The sequence below is a fragment of the Anolis carolinensis genome, chromosome 3, assembly GCF_035594765.1.
Source record: "Anolis carolinensis isolate JA03-04 chromosome 3, rAnoCar3.1.pri, whole genome shotgun sequence".
NCBI lineage: Eukaryota > Metazoa > Chordata > Lepidosauria > Squamata > Dactyloidae > Anolis > Anolis carolinensis.
In genome coordinates, this window is record NC_085843.1 from 55,526,682 (window position 1) to 55,539,852 (window position 13,171).

General features: G+C 39.1%; 1 protein-coding gene across 1 annotated transcript; it reads right to left on the bottom strand.

Moving 5' to 3' along the window:
- Positions 1-1,407: 1,407 nt before the first annotated feature.
- Positions 1,408-12,922, bottom strand: timmdc1 (translocase of inner mitochondrial membrane domain containing 1). Its single transcript, XM_003219095.4, has 7 exons — positions 12,759-12,922; positions 10,162-10,327; positions 8,975-9,063; positions 7,722-7,789; positions 6,262-6,340; positions 4,433-4,543; positions 1,408-2,098 (listed from the first exon to the last, which is right to left on the bottom strand). Exons 1-7 carry the CDS (start codon positions 12,887-12,889, stop codon positions 1,975-1,977), a joined length of 768 nt encoding a protein of 255 aa, XP_003219143.2. The 5' UTR covers positions 12,890-12,922; the 3' UTR covers positions 1,408-1,974.
- Positions 12,923-13,171: the final 249 nt, after the last annotated feature.

Sequence of the window (13,171 nt, forward strand, 5' to 3'; positions counted from 1 at the left end):
TACGAGGAATGAAGAAAAAAACACAAAAACTGATTTGCATCAGTGCCTCAGTGTCTACATACTCAGCAAAACACATTTTTGCTGTTTGACATGCCTGAAGAGTTGGTTGTTCCTGAGAAATGGCTCTGATTGTGACTCTCATTTTAACTGAAATTGCTGTGTTTTAATTGATGTATCATTTGTTGTGTTATTGTATGTTTTGCACTTTTGGAAACCACCCTGAGTCCCTCCGGGGAGATAGAGCGGTATATAAATAATAATAATAATTATTATTATTATTGTTGTTGTTGTATGACACAGCAAACAAGATAGATATGCTAGATTTCGTATCACAAAATCACAAGTCGAACACTTCCCAAGTGTCTAGGACTGTGTGATGTATTTTCGGATGATGCGCGCAGATCCCTGTAGGGTGGCCTTTTGCAGTTGACAGATCGTAATTTTGTCAATGTCTAGTTTCCAAATGCTGGCTGAGATCTTTTGGCACGGCACCCAGTGTGCCCATCACCACCGGGACCACCTGCACTGGTTTCTGCCAGAGTCTTTGAAGTTCAATCTTGAGGTCCTGACAGCAGCTGAGTTTTTCTTGTTGTTTTTCATCAATGTGACTGTCACCTGGGATGGCAACATCAATGATTGTTGTTATTATTATTATTATTATTATTATTATTATTATTATTATTATTATTATTATTATTATTATTTGAAACACAAGATGAGTCCACAGCAGACACTCTGCTGGCTGTTGTATTGAATCACACGTCGGACACTTCCCATTTTCTTCCTTAATTGTATTAACCACTGACTTCTATTACCATTTCGATGTGCATAAAAAGTGAATTGGGGCACCTGAGAAGCTTAGAAGCTCAATAAACAGAATGTTCTATGGGCCAATTAATAAAAACTATCATGAGGAAGCAAGCATCCTCAGAGGTTTGTCCAGAGGTCTGTGAATGCTACTGGAACATGGCCATACTGCCTGAAAAACTCACAGAAACCCAGTGATTCCGGCCATGAAAGCCTTTGAAAACACAATCCCTTGTTTGACGTAAACAAGGTTGGGTGGTAAATACATGGATGGGGGACCACCTGGAAACTCTCTATGTGGGGTGTAAATGCCATTAATGACCTTTTTGTTATATAATAGCAACCATTTACACAAATGGGTAGTCCTACATACATCTTGGTATCAGATAGTTTATCTGAACACTTTCAAGTGGTGACACTGAACTGTGGAAAATGAAGAGATTTAACCATCTAATGCCATGGTTAATATCTTGAACGCATCTTGACTTAACTATCCAATAACTTATGAACATAAAACTTTCACATGACTCCCAATAGTATTTATGCCTAGACTTTCTCCAGTATCTGAAATGTACTACTGTACTTCTCTAGACCAAAAACCACGTTTTTAAAATTTTAATTTTAAAAAAATCATCTATATGCAATACACATTCAGAAAAAAAGGACAACACACACATTTGCATAGGTTGACCACTCACCTATGCTAAATGAGGGTTCCATAAAGCTTGGATTTCTCTGGACAGTGTTTAGTCAGACACAGCAATAGATACTTATAAGTTACATTACTTTACTGACTTTGGTCTGAAATACCACATAATTATTCTGACACTCTTTTATTCATTCAGAATACTGTTCACTGGTCCACAGAATGAGTTCTGATATCTTCTACCATTCTCACAGCTCATCCTGTTGAAGAACATCTTGTACTTTTCTGTGTCCTTTACTTCATTTTGCATGTCCACAAAAGCTTCTCTCCTGTCCAGCAAAAATTCAGGCATTTATCTCAGAAGACGAGTGTCCAAGTTTGCTAGTTTAGCTGGCCAAACACACCCGCTCTTTCTGCTGCGTTTTCCTGTTCTAATAAATATCTTAGTGCGCATATTTCTTTGATATAATTTGATGGAATTCAATGTTCAAAATTAAGTCAATTTGTGGTCTATTCATGATTCAGGATTTGGGATGGAAAATTTGTAATTCTTGCATCTTTCCAGCATTCAACTCCCCACTTCCTTCTTGAAAGGCAATATTCGTATCTCCTGAAATATTCTCAGTGATTTTAAGGCTGGTCTCCCTAAGGAAATAAAAAGGATTGAAATTTTTTAGAACACAAGAATAATGTAAACTCTATATTTCAAGCTCATTATATGGCTTAGCAGAGGGTGAAAACAACCCTGTAACATATAACTGGTGATTTACAATCAGTCTCAGAAAGAATCGCTTTGAATGCGATTTCCTGCTTCTTAGCGGGGGGTTGGACTAGATGGCCCTTGAGGTCTCTTCCAACTCTACTATTCTATGATTCTATGATTCTATGATTCTATGAATCCATTCCTTCATAGAATACTCAAAATGAAGCTCACTCTTTGTTCAAACAGTCTATTTTTCTTATCAGCATGTAGCCCTTGAGAACTGTAGCCATGTAGAAATCAAGGCTTGCAATAAGTAGGTTATGCCCACAATGTATTTTGGCAATAACATACTCACCTGCATATACTCTACTGCCCATAATACTAATCTGCAATCTGAATGGACAAACTGGACACTGAAAATAACAGTACAGTAGACTCTCACGTATCCAACATAAACGGGCCGGCAGAACGTTGGATAAGCAAATATGTTGGATAATAAGGAGGCATTAAGGAAAAGCCTATTACACATCAAATTAGGTTAGGATTTTACAAATTAAGCACCAAAACATCATGTTTAACAACAAATTTGACAGAAAAAGTAGTTCAATACGCAGTAATGCTATGTAGTAATTACTGTATTTACGAATTTAGCACCAAAAGATCATGATATATTGACAACATTGACTACAAAAATGTGTTGGATAATCCAGAACGTTGGATAAGCGAGTGTTGGATAAGTCAGACTCTACTGTATTTTAAAAACAAGCAGATAAACATTTCAGTCTCCCAGACATTCAAAGACTGATGTATTTGAAATGTTTAGGTCAAGGAACTACTAGTAAACACATTCAAAAAGTAGTGCTGGATAAAAGTTTTGCAAATATCATGGGCCATTACAAAGATATGCTAGTTCAAAACAAAATAATTCAGAGCATAGCACAGTTTCATTAGATAATTGAGTAACAACTAGGGAGAGACCAAGATATACTTTTCTTTTGTGTTAAATAAATCCATCTATATCTATATCTATATCCATAATAAAAGTGAAAACTATATCCATAATAAAAGTGAAAACCCGCATGTGTGTATGTGGCACGGATGTCTGTTCACACAGAAAGCCTCCGGCCTCCACAAACAGGCTACAGTTCCCAGTGCTGAGGTGCCAGCAAGTCACTCTTTTCCACTGACATTGCGGTTACAGCGAGCTCCATGAACATGTAGCCCAAACCCTGCCAATGTACTTGCCAAACACTACGGCCCACCACCCAAGGAATGCATTCATTTGGGGACCATTTCATCCTAGATTTTGCATTGTTCTCCACTACAGGCAGGCATCCCATTGGTGTGAAATTTGCATGACGCCGCCTACTGCCCTTTCCTTTCAAATCTGTCTGCAGAACAAACACAGCACAACTACACTTCCTGGAGGAGTGTGGGGGATTGACTCCACATGGTGGAAGTTGTAGTTCACCCTGCATCAAGTCAGAGCACTGTGACTCCTACTGGGGAATGTAGAGGAGTTGTAGTTCACCTACACCTAGAATGCTATGAACCCAAACAATGATGGCTCTGGGTCAAACTTGCCATGCATACCTGATATGCCCAGATTTGAATACTGGTGGGTTTGGAGTGGAATTGGCCTGGACATTTGGGAGTAGTAGGTACTGAGATTTATAGCCATGAATGAGCACTTCAAACCCCTCCGATGATGGACCAGGACCAAACTTGGCACACAGAGCCCTCATAACCAAAAGAGCATATTGGACACGTTTGGGGGAAAGGGAGTTATAGTTCACCTGCATCCAGAGAAACAGTGACCCCCACCGACAATGGACCGGGACCAAACTTTGCACAGAGAAGCCTCATGACCAATTGAACATACTGCAGGGGTTTGTGAGAATGGGCCTTGATTTTGGGAGCTGTAGTTCACCTGCATCCAAAGAGCACTGAACCCAGCCAACGACGGATCTGGACCAAACTTGGCAAACAGACTCAACATAGCCTGCTGTGGATACTGACAATTGCCCCTGGAATCTGGGAGTTGTAGTAGTTCACCCCCATGCAGAAAGAACTGCAGCCAACTTTGAATACTGGCAGGGTTTGGGGAGGATTGACCCATGATTCTGGGAATTGTAGTTCACCCACTCCAAACTGAGAATACCTAACAAACAAAGACAAATAATGCCTTCATCAAATAACCCAGGCATTGCTGGGTTCCCAAGCTAGTAATAATTAAATGCCAGAGGCAACAAAATGTAACTGTACCAGTTCCTTACCATTCTGCTAGTTTCTGTTCATATAGCTCCCTTTGTTTCCGTTTTCTTTTCTCATGTAAGGATTCGCCAGCAAGATTTTGTGCTGCCATCAGTAATCCTCCTGCAGGGACACTGTTGGAAGATGTCACAGGAACAGTTAAAAGTGTCAACCATTATGATAGTCACATAACACCTCACTATTCCTTGCATCGTCTTCCTCTCTCCCAATCCATTTTTCTTTAAAAAAAAAAACAGTTGCAAAATAGAGCTCACTTCCATACTCCAAACCAGTGGTTTCCAAATTCTGGTCCTCCAGATGTTTTGGATCTCAGCTCCCTTAATTCTTGGCCTTTAGACAAGCTGCAAGGTCATCTGAGAATTGAAATCCAAAACACCTGGAAAACCAAAGTTTGGGAACCACCGCTCTAAACCAAATATTCACTCTTCCAGTACCATAATTCTGTTGGATTATGGTTGTATGTGTATGAAATGTAAATCAAGTGTTTCTGCTGTTTTGCAAGAGTGTGTGTTTCAGCAATAAAACAGTTAACAGCAGGCTAGTTTTGACTGACAGCCTGTTGTGACTGCTATGACCTATCAGGCATGATTTCTGGCTTTGGAGGTCAGAACTTCCTGCAGACTGAGGAATGTGCTTTCTTATCGCTGTGTGTGTTGAGCTGTGCTTGCCGGAGCGAAGAGGCTGAAGAGAATGCCAGCTCAGATCGATGGCTTTTGCTGTGCTTTGTAAATATGTATTATAGATATTGAAATAAATTTTTGGACTTCAGACTACTGATGTGTTTGAGTCTGACATTGAACAGGAATTGGTGAGGCAGACGATTGCAATCAATTCATCAGGGTGCTGGAGAAGATGATTGATTGAGTTTGAAGAAACCCACCCGGCACGCACCCTGAACTCCATGCTGACACATTCAATATTACAGTAGAGTCTCACTTATCCAAGACTCGCTTATCCAAGGTTCTAGATTATCAAATGCATTTTTGTAGTCAATGTTTTCAATATATCATGATATTTTGGTGCTAAATTTGTAAATACAGTAATTACAACATAACTTTACTGCGTATTGAACTACTTTTTCTGTCAAATTTGTTGTATAACAGGATGTTTTGGTGCTTAATTTGTAAAATCATAACCTAATTTGATGTTTAATAGGCTTTTCCTTAATCCCTTCTTATTATCCAAGATATTTGCTTATCCAAGGTTCTGCCGGAAACTGCAGGGACCATCCTGGTTTACTTTCATATTTTCTCTGTATCTTTATCTTTAGCCATGCATACATTTTCTTATTTTTTCTACAATAGTTATATTGGCTTCACAGCTTTTTATCCATTCCATATAAGTCATTCATTTATTTTAATTTCTCCTATTTTATCCTCCTGAATTAACATGCTATAATTTCAGATTGGACCTGATCATAAGTTATTCAAATTTTCCATAGTGCTTAGTCTATGTCATAAAGGTTTCTGAGTTTAAAAATAATTTCTCCAAGTTTTGTAATTGGTGCATCTTAACAATTAGCACTGTATTTCTTTCTTAAGAAAACTGTCAAGTCTCCCTATTCAAAGAAAGGTAAATCTATTCAAGAAGTAAATACCAAGGTGAAAAGAAGAAAAACTAAGAAGGTGAAAGGGAGAAATAATTATCATCAATCAAAAACAAACAAAGAGGATTGTGGCTAAAGTTGAGAAGAATATACAGTATTCTGTAAAATCCTGCTGAGTTTCAAACATTAGCATAGGCTAAGCTCTTAAAACAATCACATCTAGTAAAAGATGATTATTCTGCTTCCTGGAACATCTTTGCACGTGTGGACATATGGGTAACTCACCCCAACAATGCGCCCAAAATGCTTCCGCCAAGCAAACCCCTCAAACCCAAGTTCAGTCTGAACAAGCCTCCTGTACAAGCTAGAAATCAAACAAAACCAATATCAGAACATAAAAGGCCGCTTACAAATAAGATCAAGTACAATACAGACAAATAGCTGTTCTTTCATTCGTGATTTTGAGGCAAAAGCAAGCTATGGATGCTGGCTAATCATAAACTGTAAGAGGCTTTAATAGGGTACAGGAATGGATCTGGTTTAGAGATTCTGACAAAGGAAAAATATCCTGTTCTTCCCAGTCTCTTACCAAAGAAAGATTACTTTCCAAAATTCTTACCCGAGATATCAGATATTTGGATTATCCTTTTGAAAATTGCAATGGTAACTTTTGAAAAACAAGTCAAAAGAATAACCAACCAAAAGCCCCACTTCCAACCATGAACAAAGTACAAAGCACATCTGTTAATTTTGATACATCTGAAACTAGAAGCCCAAATGAATTAAAATAATATGATAGACAGTTTCATTTGCATTATCCACTATTAAGCATTTTCTAGAGGACCTTTTGTGAACTTGGCCAATTCTGTGCCAAAAAACTGAAGCAACTTTACCCCAGCCAGTCTAGACGGAAAATTGGGAATATTAACAATTTTGAAGTATTTTTAAATATAGCTTTTCATTCCTTCAGCCACAAAAATACAAATCAAAATCCACTTATGTTTCACACCAAGCATATAATTGGTTGTCCTCAAGATAGAAGTCATTAACAAGCAAAATCTGCCAGTTAAGTCACAGCAGAAAGCATATCTCTTTAGCTAAGTTTCCAGTGCTCTGTGACTCTATAAAAGGCTGGTCAATCTATGTATTTCTCTTTAGAGGTAAATTCATGACTAAGTGGAGCTTCATGGTCAATTAAATTGAAATATTACAGCTTTAATAATTTACTAATCATCTAATTTCAAAATCCTTTAACAATATTTCACCCAAGAACCAGTAAAAACTGCTCAGTGTTAATACTGTGATCATAAGCACACAGATTGGCAATTTTCTGAAATGAACAGGGCAGTAACAAGTATTCCAAACATTTCTTTTAAACAATGATATATGTTACTAAATGATTTACTGCCTTATATCTTCTGATAATAATAATAATAATAATAATAATAATAATAATAATAATAATAATAATAATAATAATAAACAACTTTATTTTTATACCCTGCCCCATCTCCCCGGAGGGACTCGGAGCGGCTTACATGGGGCCTTGCCTGACACAAACAGCAATAAAACAATGAACAAATATCGCACAATAAAACATCATCTGATCACAATAAAACATCATTCTGATTAACTAATGACAATGAAGCAAGCCTCTGGCTTTCTGAATCGAATTCTCCTCAATCAAAATCTCTTCAGCACTAAAAAAGAGAATGAGAGGAAACTCAAAAGAAGTAGAGCCTTACCTCCTGCAATGGCAAAGTGGCTGAGGCTAATTTTATCACGGTACGCGGTGAGTCCAGTGCTCACTGTGCTGTGGGAGAGGGAGAAAGACAAGTATCAGCAAGGACACTACTAAATTTGGGGATTCGTTTTATTTCTGAGAAACCAAAGGATGTCGTGTTAAGTCCTGATTGTTTTCATGTATCAGAACTAAAAAATATACTTTAATAACTGCTGATGTTGTTCTGAGAAGTTCCTTATTTCACATGAAGTCCCAATTTGACTTTGAAATAGAGGAATTCTGTCTGCCTCTCATACTGCTTTCAACTCTCTGGAATTTCTAAATGTGTCTGCCAGAGACTGAGGAGAGCAGTCTCTGTGCCAGCAGGACTGCTGACCTGAAGGTTGGGTTGCTGACCTGAAGGTTGCCAATTCGAATCCAGGAAGCTCCCATAGGATGAGAGAAGCCTCCCACAGGATGGTAAAACACCAAACATCCAGGTGTCCCCTGGGCAACGTCCTTGCAGACAGCCAATTCTCTCACACCAGAAGCAACTTGCAGTTTTTCAAGTTGCTCCTGATATGAAAAGAAAATACTCACTCGCAAGGGCAGTATTTATAAATATTGACAGTGAGACTGAAACACAGAAAAGCCTTCTTCTGGATCTTTTTAGTCCAAAGATGCAAAATAATATCACAATCCTAAACATATTTCTCCAGTAGTCAATTCCTGCTGTGTTCAGTGGTGCTTATTCCTATATCAAGATGGAAAGGATTGCATCCTATTAGTTTACCTATAGGCATTGAATGCAACCCATTGAAGAAAATATACTGCAGTGATAACTATTAATGATTCCTTATTAAACCTGAAGATTTTAAGTAAATAGCAAGCTATATTTGTTTGACATTTTGGACTTTGTGTTCATAAATTATTATGCTTCGTATCCTTTGAATATCCCCGTTTTCTGGTCTACTATGTTACAGAAGGACTACAAAATTTCTAAGACAAAAAAGCCAGTTCTCAAAATTCAGTTCCCTTTTTTAAAGGATTAAAAATGTTAGGGAACATGCTGTTTTGGAGGACAGAAGCCATGCCTTTCTTCCACTAGAGATGTGACAGACGGCAGAAGAAAAGAACTCAAAGACAGTCCCCTTCTAATCATCTGGCAAGTAGCTGCTTATATGAGTAATTATTCTAAAATTATTTTCAATCCTTAATACATCTGTAGAATTCACACCGTGTTTCTGTTTCATAGTTAATAACAGCCACACGTACTTGAATATTGCAACAAAGGCCGCAACTCTCCAGCTCCAACGCCAGCCATAACGGATGAAGCCCCTGGTTCCTGCACGATGTGCAGATTGCTGTGGAGAAAAATAGGGAGTAAAATTTGTTGGGCTACAACACAATTTTTATGAAGTTCACAGTGCTATTCTATATGCCCCATACCAAACATTAATTAAAAAATCAGGTATATTAGTAAGATGTCTTGTATTGGGGGTGGGAATCATGCAGGCCTCCAAGTGTGCTCCCAGAAGTCCTAGGCAACATAGCTAATAATGGGAACAATGGGCGCTGGGGTTCAGATCTCCAGGTAGTCTGCAATTACCACTGCTATCCTACATATTTTAATTTATTTATTAACTTTATTTCTACCCCGCCTCACTCCTCAATGGGAATTCAAGGCAGCTTACAATAACATGACACAACCCAATAAATTTAAAAACAATCTAAATACAATTGAATATTTGTGTTATGGATATATTTTAAAATACAATCAAGATACAATAAAAATGCTCATTCAATTAAAATTACACATAAAACAAAATATTATCCTCACCTTCCCACTAAATATTTCACCTAGAAACAGAAAATAGCTGTCTTGAACATGTCCTTAACCTAAGCTTTCATAAAATGTGCATATTTCAAAAGCAGTAACAATATTCATACTCTACCTGAGCCTTTACTAAATGGATTAGAACAATTCTGTCAGCTTAAGTGTTACCATGACAGAAAAAACAGTTCCTACATACACACACACAATTTGTTTTTATTGTTAACTGATTGTTCAGTTCTTGACTCAGAGCTGAGTAATAGTATCAATAATAATTTTATTTCTTACCTGCCTCTCCTCATGGCTCAAGGCAGGTCACAACACAGTCAAAACACAAACATCAAGTATGCAAACAACTTCCAGTAAAAAAAAAATGAGCTCAAACAACGTGAGATCTGTGATGATTGACCTATTAATAATTCTTTTGCAATAAACTGAATTAAGACCCCCACACCCCCCAAAAAAGAATAGTTGTTTTGGGGATGTATTGATTTAGTTCACTGCAAAAGAAAATGCTTCATAAAATCCAAACTGAAAACTGACACTTTAAAAAAAGAATGGGGGGGGGGGAGGGGATTTCTAGAGAACATTGTGAACGCGTGCTCTACCGTGAGATATTGATACATACCACAGCATCCAGACGATTATGGTAAACTTCTCCTTCACTCTGCTCAATATACCGCTTCTTGGCATAAATAAAACCAGGTATCCCTCCATAAATCAAGCCAACAATGCCACCTGAAATTGTTGCTTTAATTATATTTAGAGTTTCTTCTGGGTATCGATTATATTCACTGCAAAAGAAAATATCTCATGAAAATCCAAACTGTCCAGCATACAGGAGTTCCTACCATTAAATGATGTGACATTTTCTTCAGCGGATGATTATGAAAGTTAAGTTCTCAACTGTTAAACCTGCAAAACCCAGTAAAAAAGTGTTTTTAGTGACCAGATGACCATTCTGGTCAATGTTGCTTAAGGAGAGTATATCATTCAAGATAAGTGAGAAGACAATAATAATTTCACCATAGGTGGAAAATCCACTCAAGATGGGAAGTTAATTGCAACTTTTTATTTTTATTTTATGATTATTGTTTTTGAGAGAAGAGCAAGTTACCATTAGTTATAATACATATATTGGTGATATAAGTCATGTATCAGAAAATTACTGACTTTCAAGATTGTATAAGGATACTTACATTGCTGAAAATAATAATAAATTGATCAATAACACTATGTAACAAAAATTGGAAAAAAAATCTGTTCCTGATTTGAAAGTGTTATTTCCTGTTTAATTGTGTGGTACTTACTTTTAAAGTAGTTGTTATACTCCAGAAACTTCGTTTTTGTGGCTGCCACAAACTATGTTGAATGGGTTGAGAATTTATGAGATATTCGTGGAAAAACTATAACAAAATGTGCTGCAGGATGTCCCGCAAAAACAAAGCTTCCGCAGTTTAATAAACATTTTCCATGCTTTCATGACAGAACCAATTAAATTAAGAAATGACATTAACAACCCAGGAACACAAAACATGTTACATAATGCAATCAATTATTAAAATTCATTCAGCATTCAGCGGCTGCATTCATATACAATACTAGATAATGGGCCAACTTTATACTAACAAATTGACGGTGTTTTCTTGTCCAGCTTTCCTGAGGTCTGTGAAAAAGCAACTGGAAGTGGTGGGTTTATTTATTTATTTATTTACTTCATTTATACCTTGCCTTTCTCACCCTGTAGGGGACTCAAGGTGGCTTACAGCTCCAGCAAAATCCAATGCCGTTTAAAAACATAACAATAAAAAATACAAAAAATATAAAATAAGTTTTAAACTGTGCTTTCACATGGTGCCACTTACAACAAGAATGGGGGGACGCCTGGCTCATCAGCAGTATGTGTGAAAAAGATCTTGCAGTCCTTGTGGACAACAACGTCATGCAGTAGCTTAAAAAGCCAATGGGATTCTGGCCTGCATAAATAGTAGTATAGTGTCTAGATAAGTGGTTCTCAACTTGGGATCCTCTAATGTTTTGGCCTACAACTCCCAGAAACCCAGCCAGTTTACCAGTTGTTAAGATTTCTGGGAGTTGAAGGCCAAAAACATCTGGGGATCCCAGGTTGAGAACCACTGGTCTAGCTCCAGGGAAATCATGCTACCCCTCTATTCTGTCTTGGTCGGACCACACCTGGAATACTGTGTCCAATTCTGGGCACTGCAATTTAAGGGAGATGTTGACAAGCTGGAATGTGTCCAGAGGAGGGCAACTCAAATGATCAAGGGTCTGGAGAACAAGCCCTATGAGGAGTGACTTCAAGCGCTGGGCATGTTTAGGCTGCAGAAGAGAAGGCTCAGGGGAGACATGATGAGGGTCTTGTGTAAATATGTGAGGGGAAGTCATAGGGAGGACTTGTTTTCTACTGCCTTGGAGACTAGGACGCGGAGTAATGGCTTCAAACTACAATTTATTTATTTATTTATTTACAGCATTTATATTCCGCCCTTCTCACCCCGAAGGGGACTCAGGGCGGATCACATTACACATATAGGCAAACATTCAATGCCTTTTAACATAGAACAAAGACAAGACAAACATAGGCTCCGAGCGGGCCTCGAACTCATGACCTCCTGGTCAGAGTGATTCATTGCAGTTGGTTGCAGCTGGCTTGCTCTCCAGCCTGCGCCACAGCCCGGCTGTGGAAACAAGATTCCACCTGAACATTAGGAAGAACTTTCTAACTGTGAGAGCTGTTCAGCAATGGAACTCTCTTCCGCGGAGTGTGGTGGAGGCTCCTTCTTTGGAGGCTTGATGGCCATCTGTTGGGAGTGCTTTGAATGTGGTCTTCCTGCTTCTTGGCAGGGGGTTGGACTGGATGGCCCACGAGGTCTCTTCCAACTCTAGCCACATCCTTCCCTCCCAGGCATGAGCCAACTTGGGCCCTCCAGTTGTTTTGAACTTTAACTCCCACAATTCCTAGCAGTCGGCAGGCTGTTAGGAATTGTGGGAGTTGAAGTCCAATATACCTGGAGGGCCCAAGTTGGCCACTGCCTGATAAATGTTAAATCTGGATGATGCCTAATCCTTCATTCAACTGATTCAGATCTGGCCTTCCTTCCTTCCATCCTTAACTTCCAGGATTCCATAACTGCATTAAGCCACGGAAGTGTCAAACTGTATTAATTGCAGAGTGCAAATATCCCCTTCCCCTTCTTCACCCACTCGCGGCGGAAGAGCTCCCGGAGGCGTCCCCAGCCCGAGTCTTCAGCCCTGGGCTCCGAGGCCGGCGAGGGAGCAGAGGAGGAGGCAGCGGCCTTCCCCCCGGCGAGAGCCCTCAGCCCTGCTTCCGCCATGGCCGACCAGCCGCCGGAACAGAGGAAAAAGGGCCGGTGCGCTCCTCCCCGGCGCCGGAAGTGGCCCAAAGTGGGGAGCGCCGCCCTGGCGGCTAAGAGGACGCCTCGCAGCGTCTGCCTGCCTTGCGCCTTCCTGCAGAAGAGCTTCTTCTCTCTCAGAGTCCCTCCCCCTTTTCTGTGGTTTGCTTCATATGACTGCTGGTTTCTGTAAGCAGAGGGACTACTGTAAATACCATTGTTCTTTTGATCTCATGGATTTAGTAAAAGTTCCAGTGTTATTTG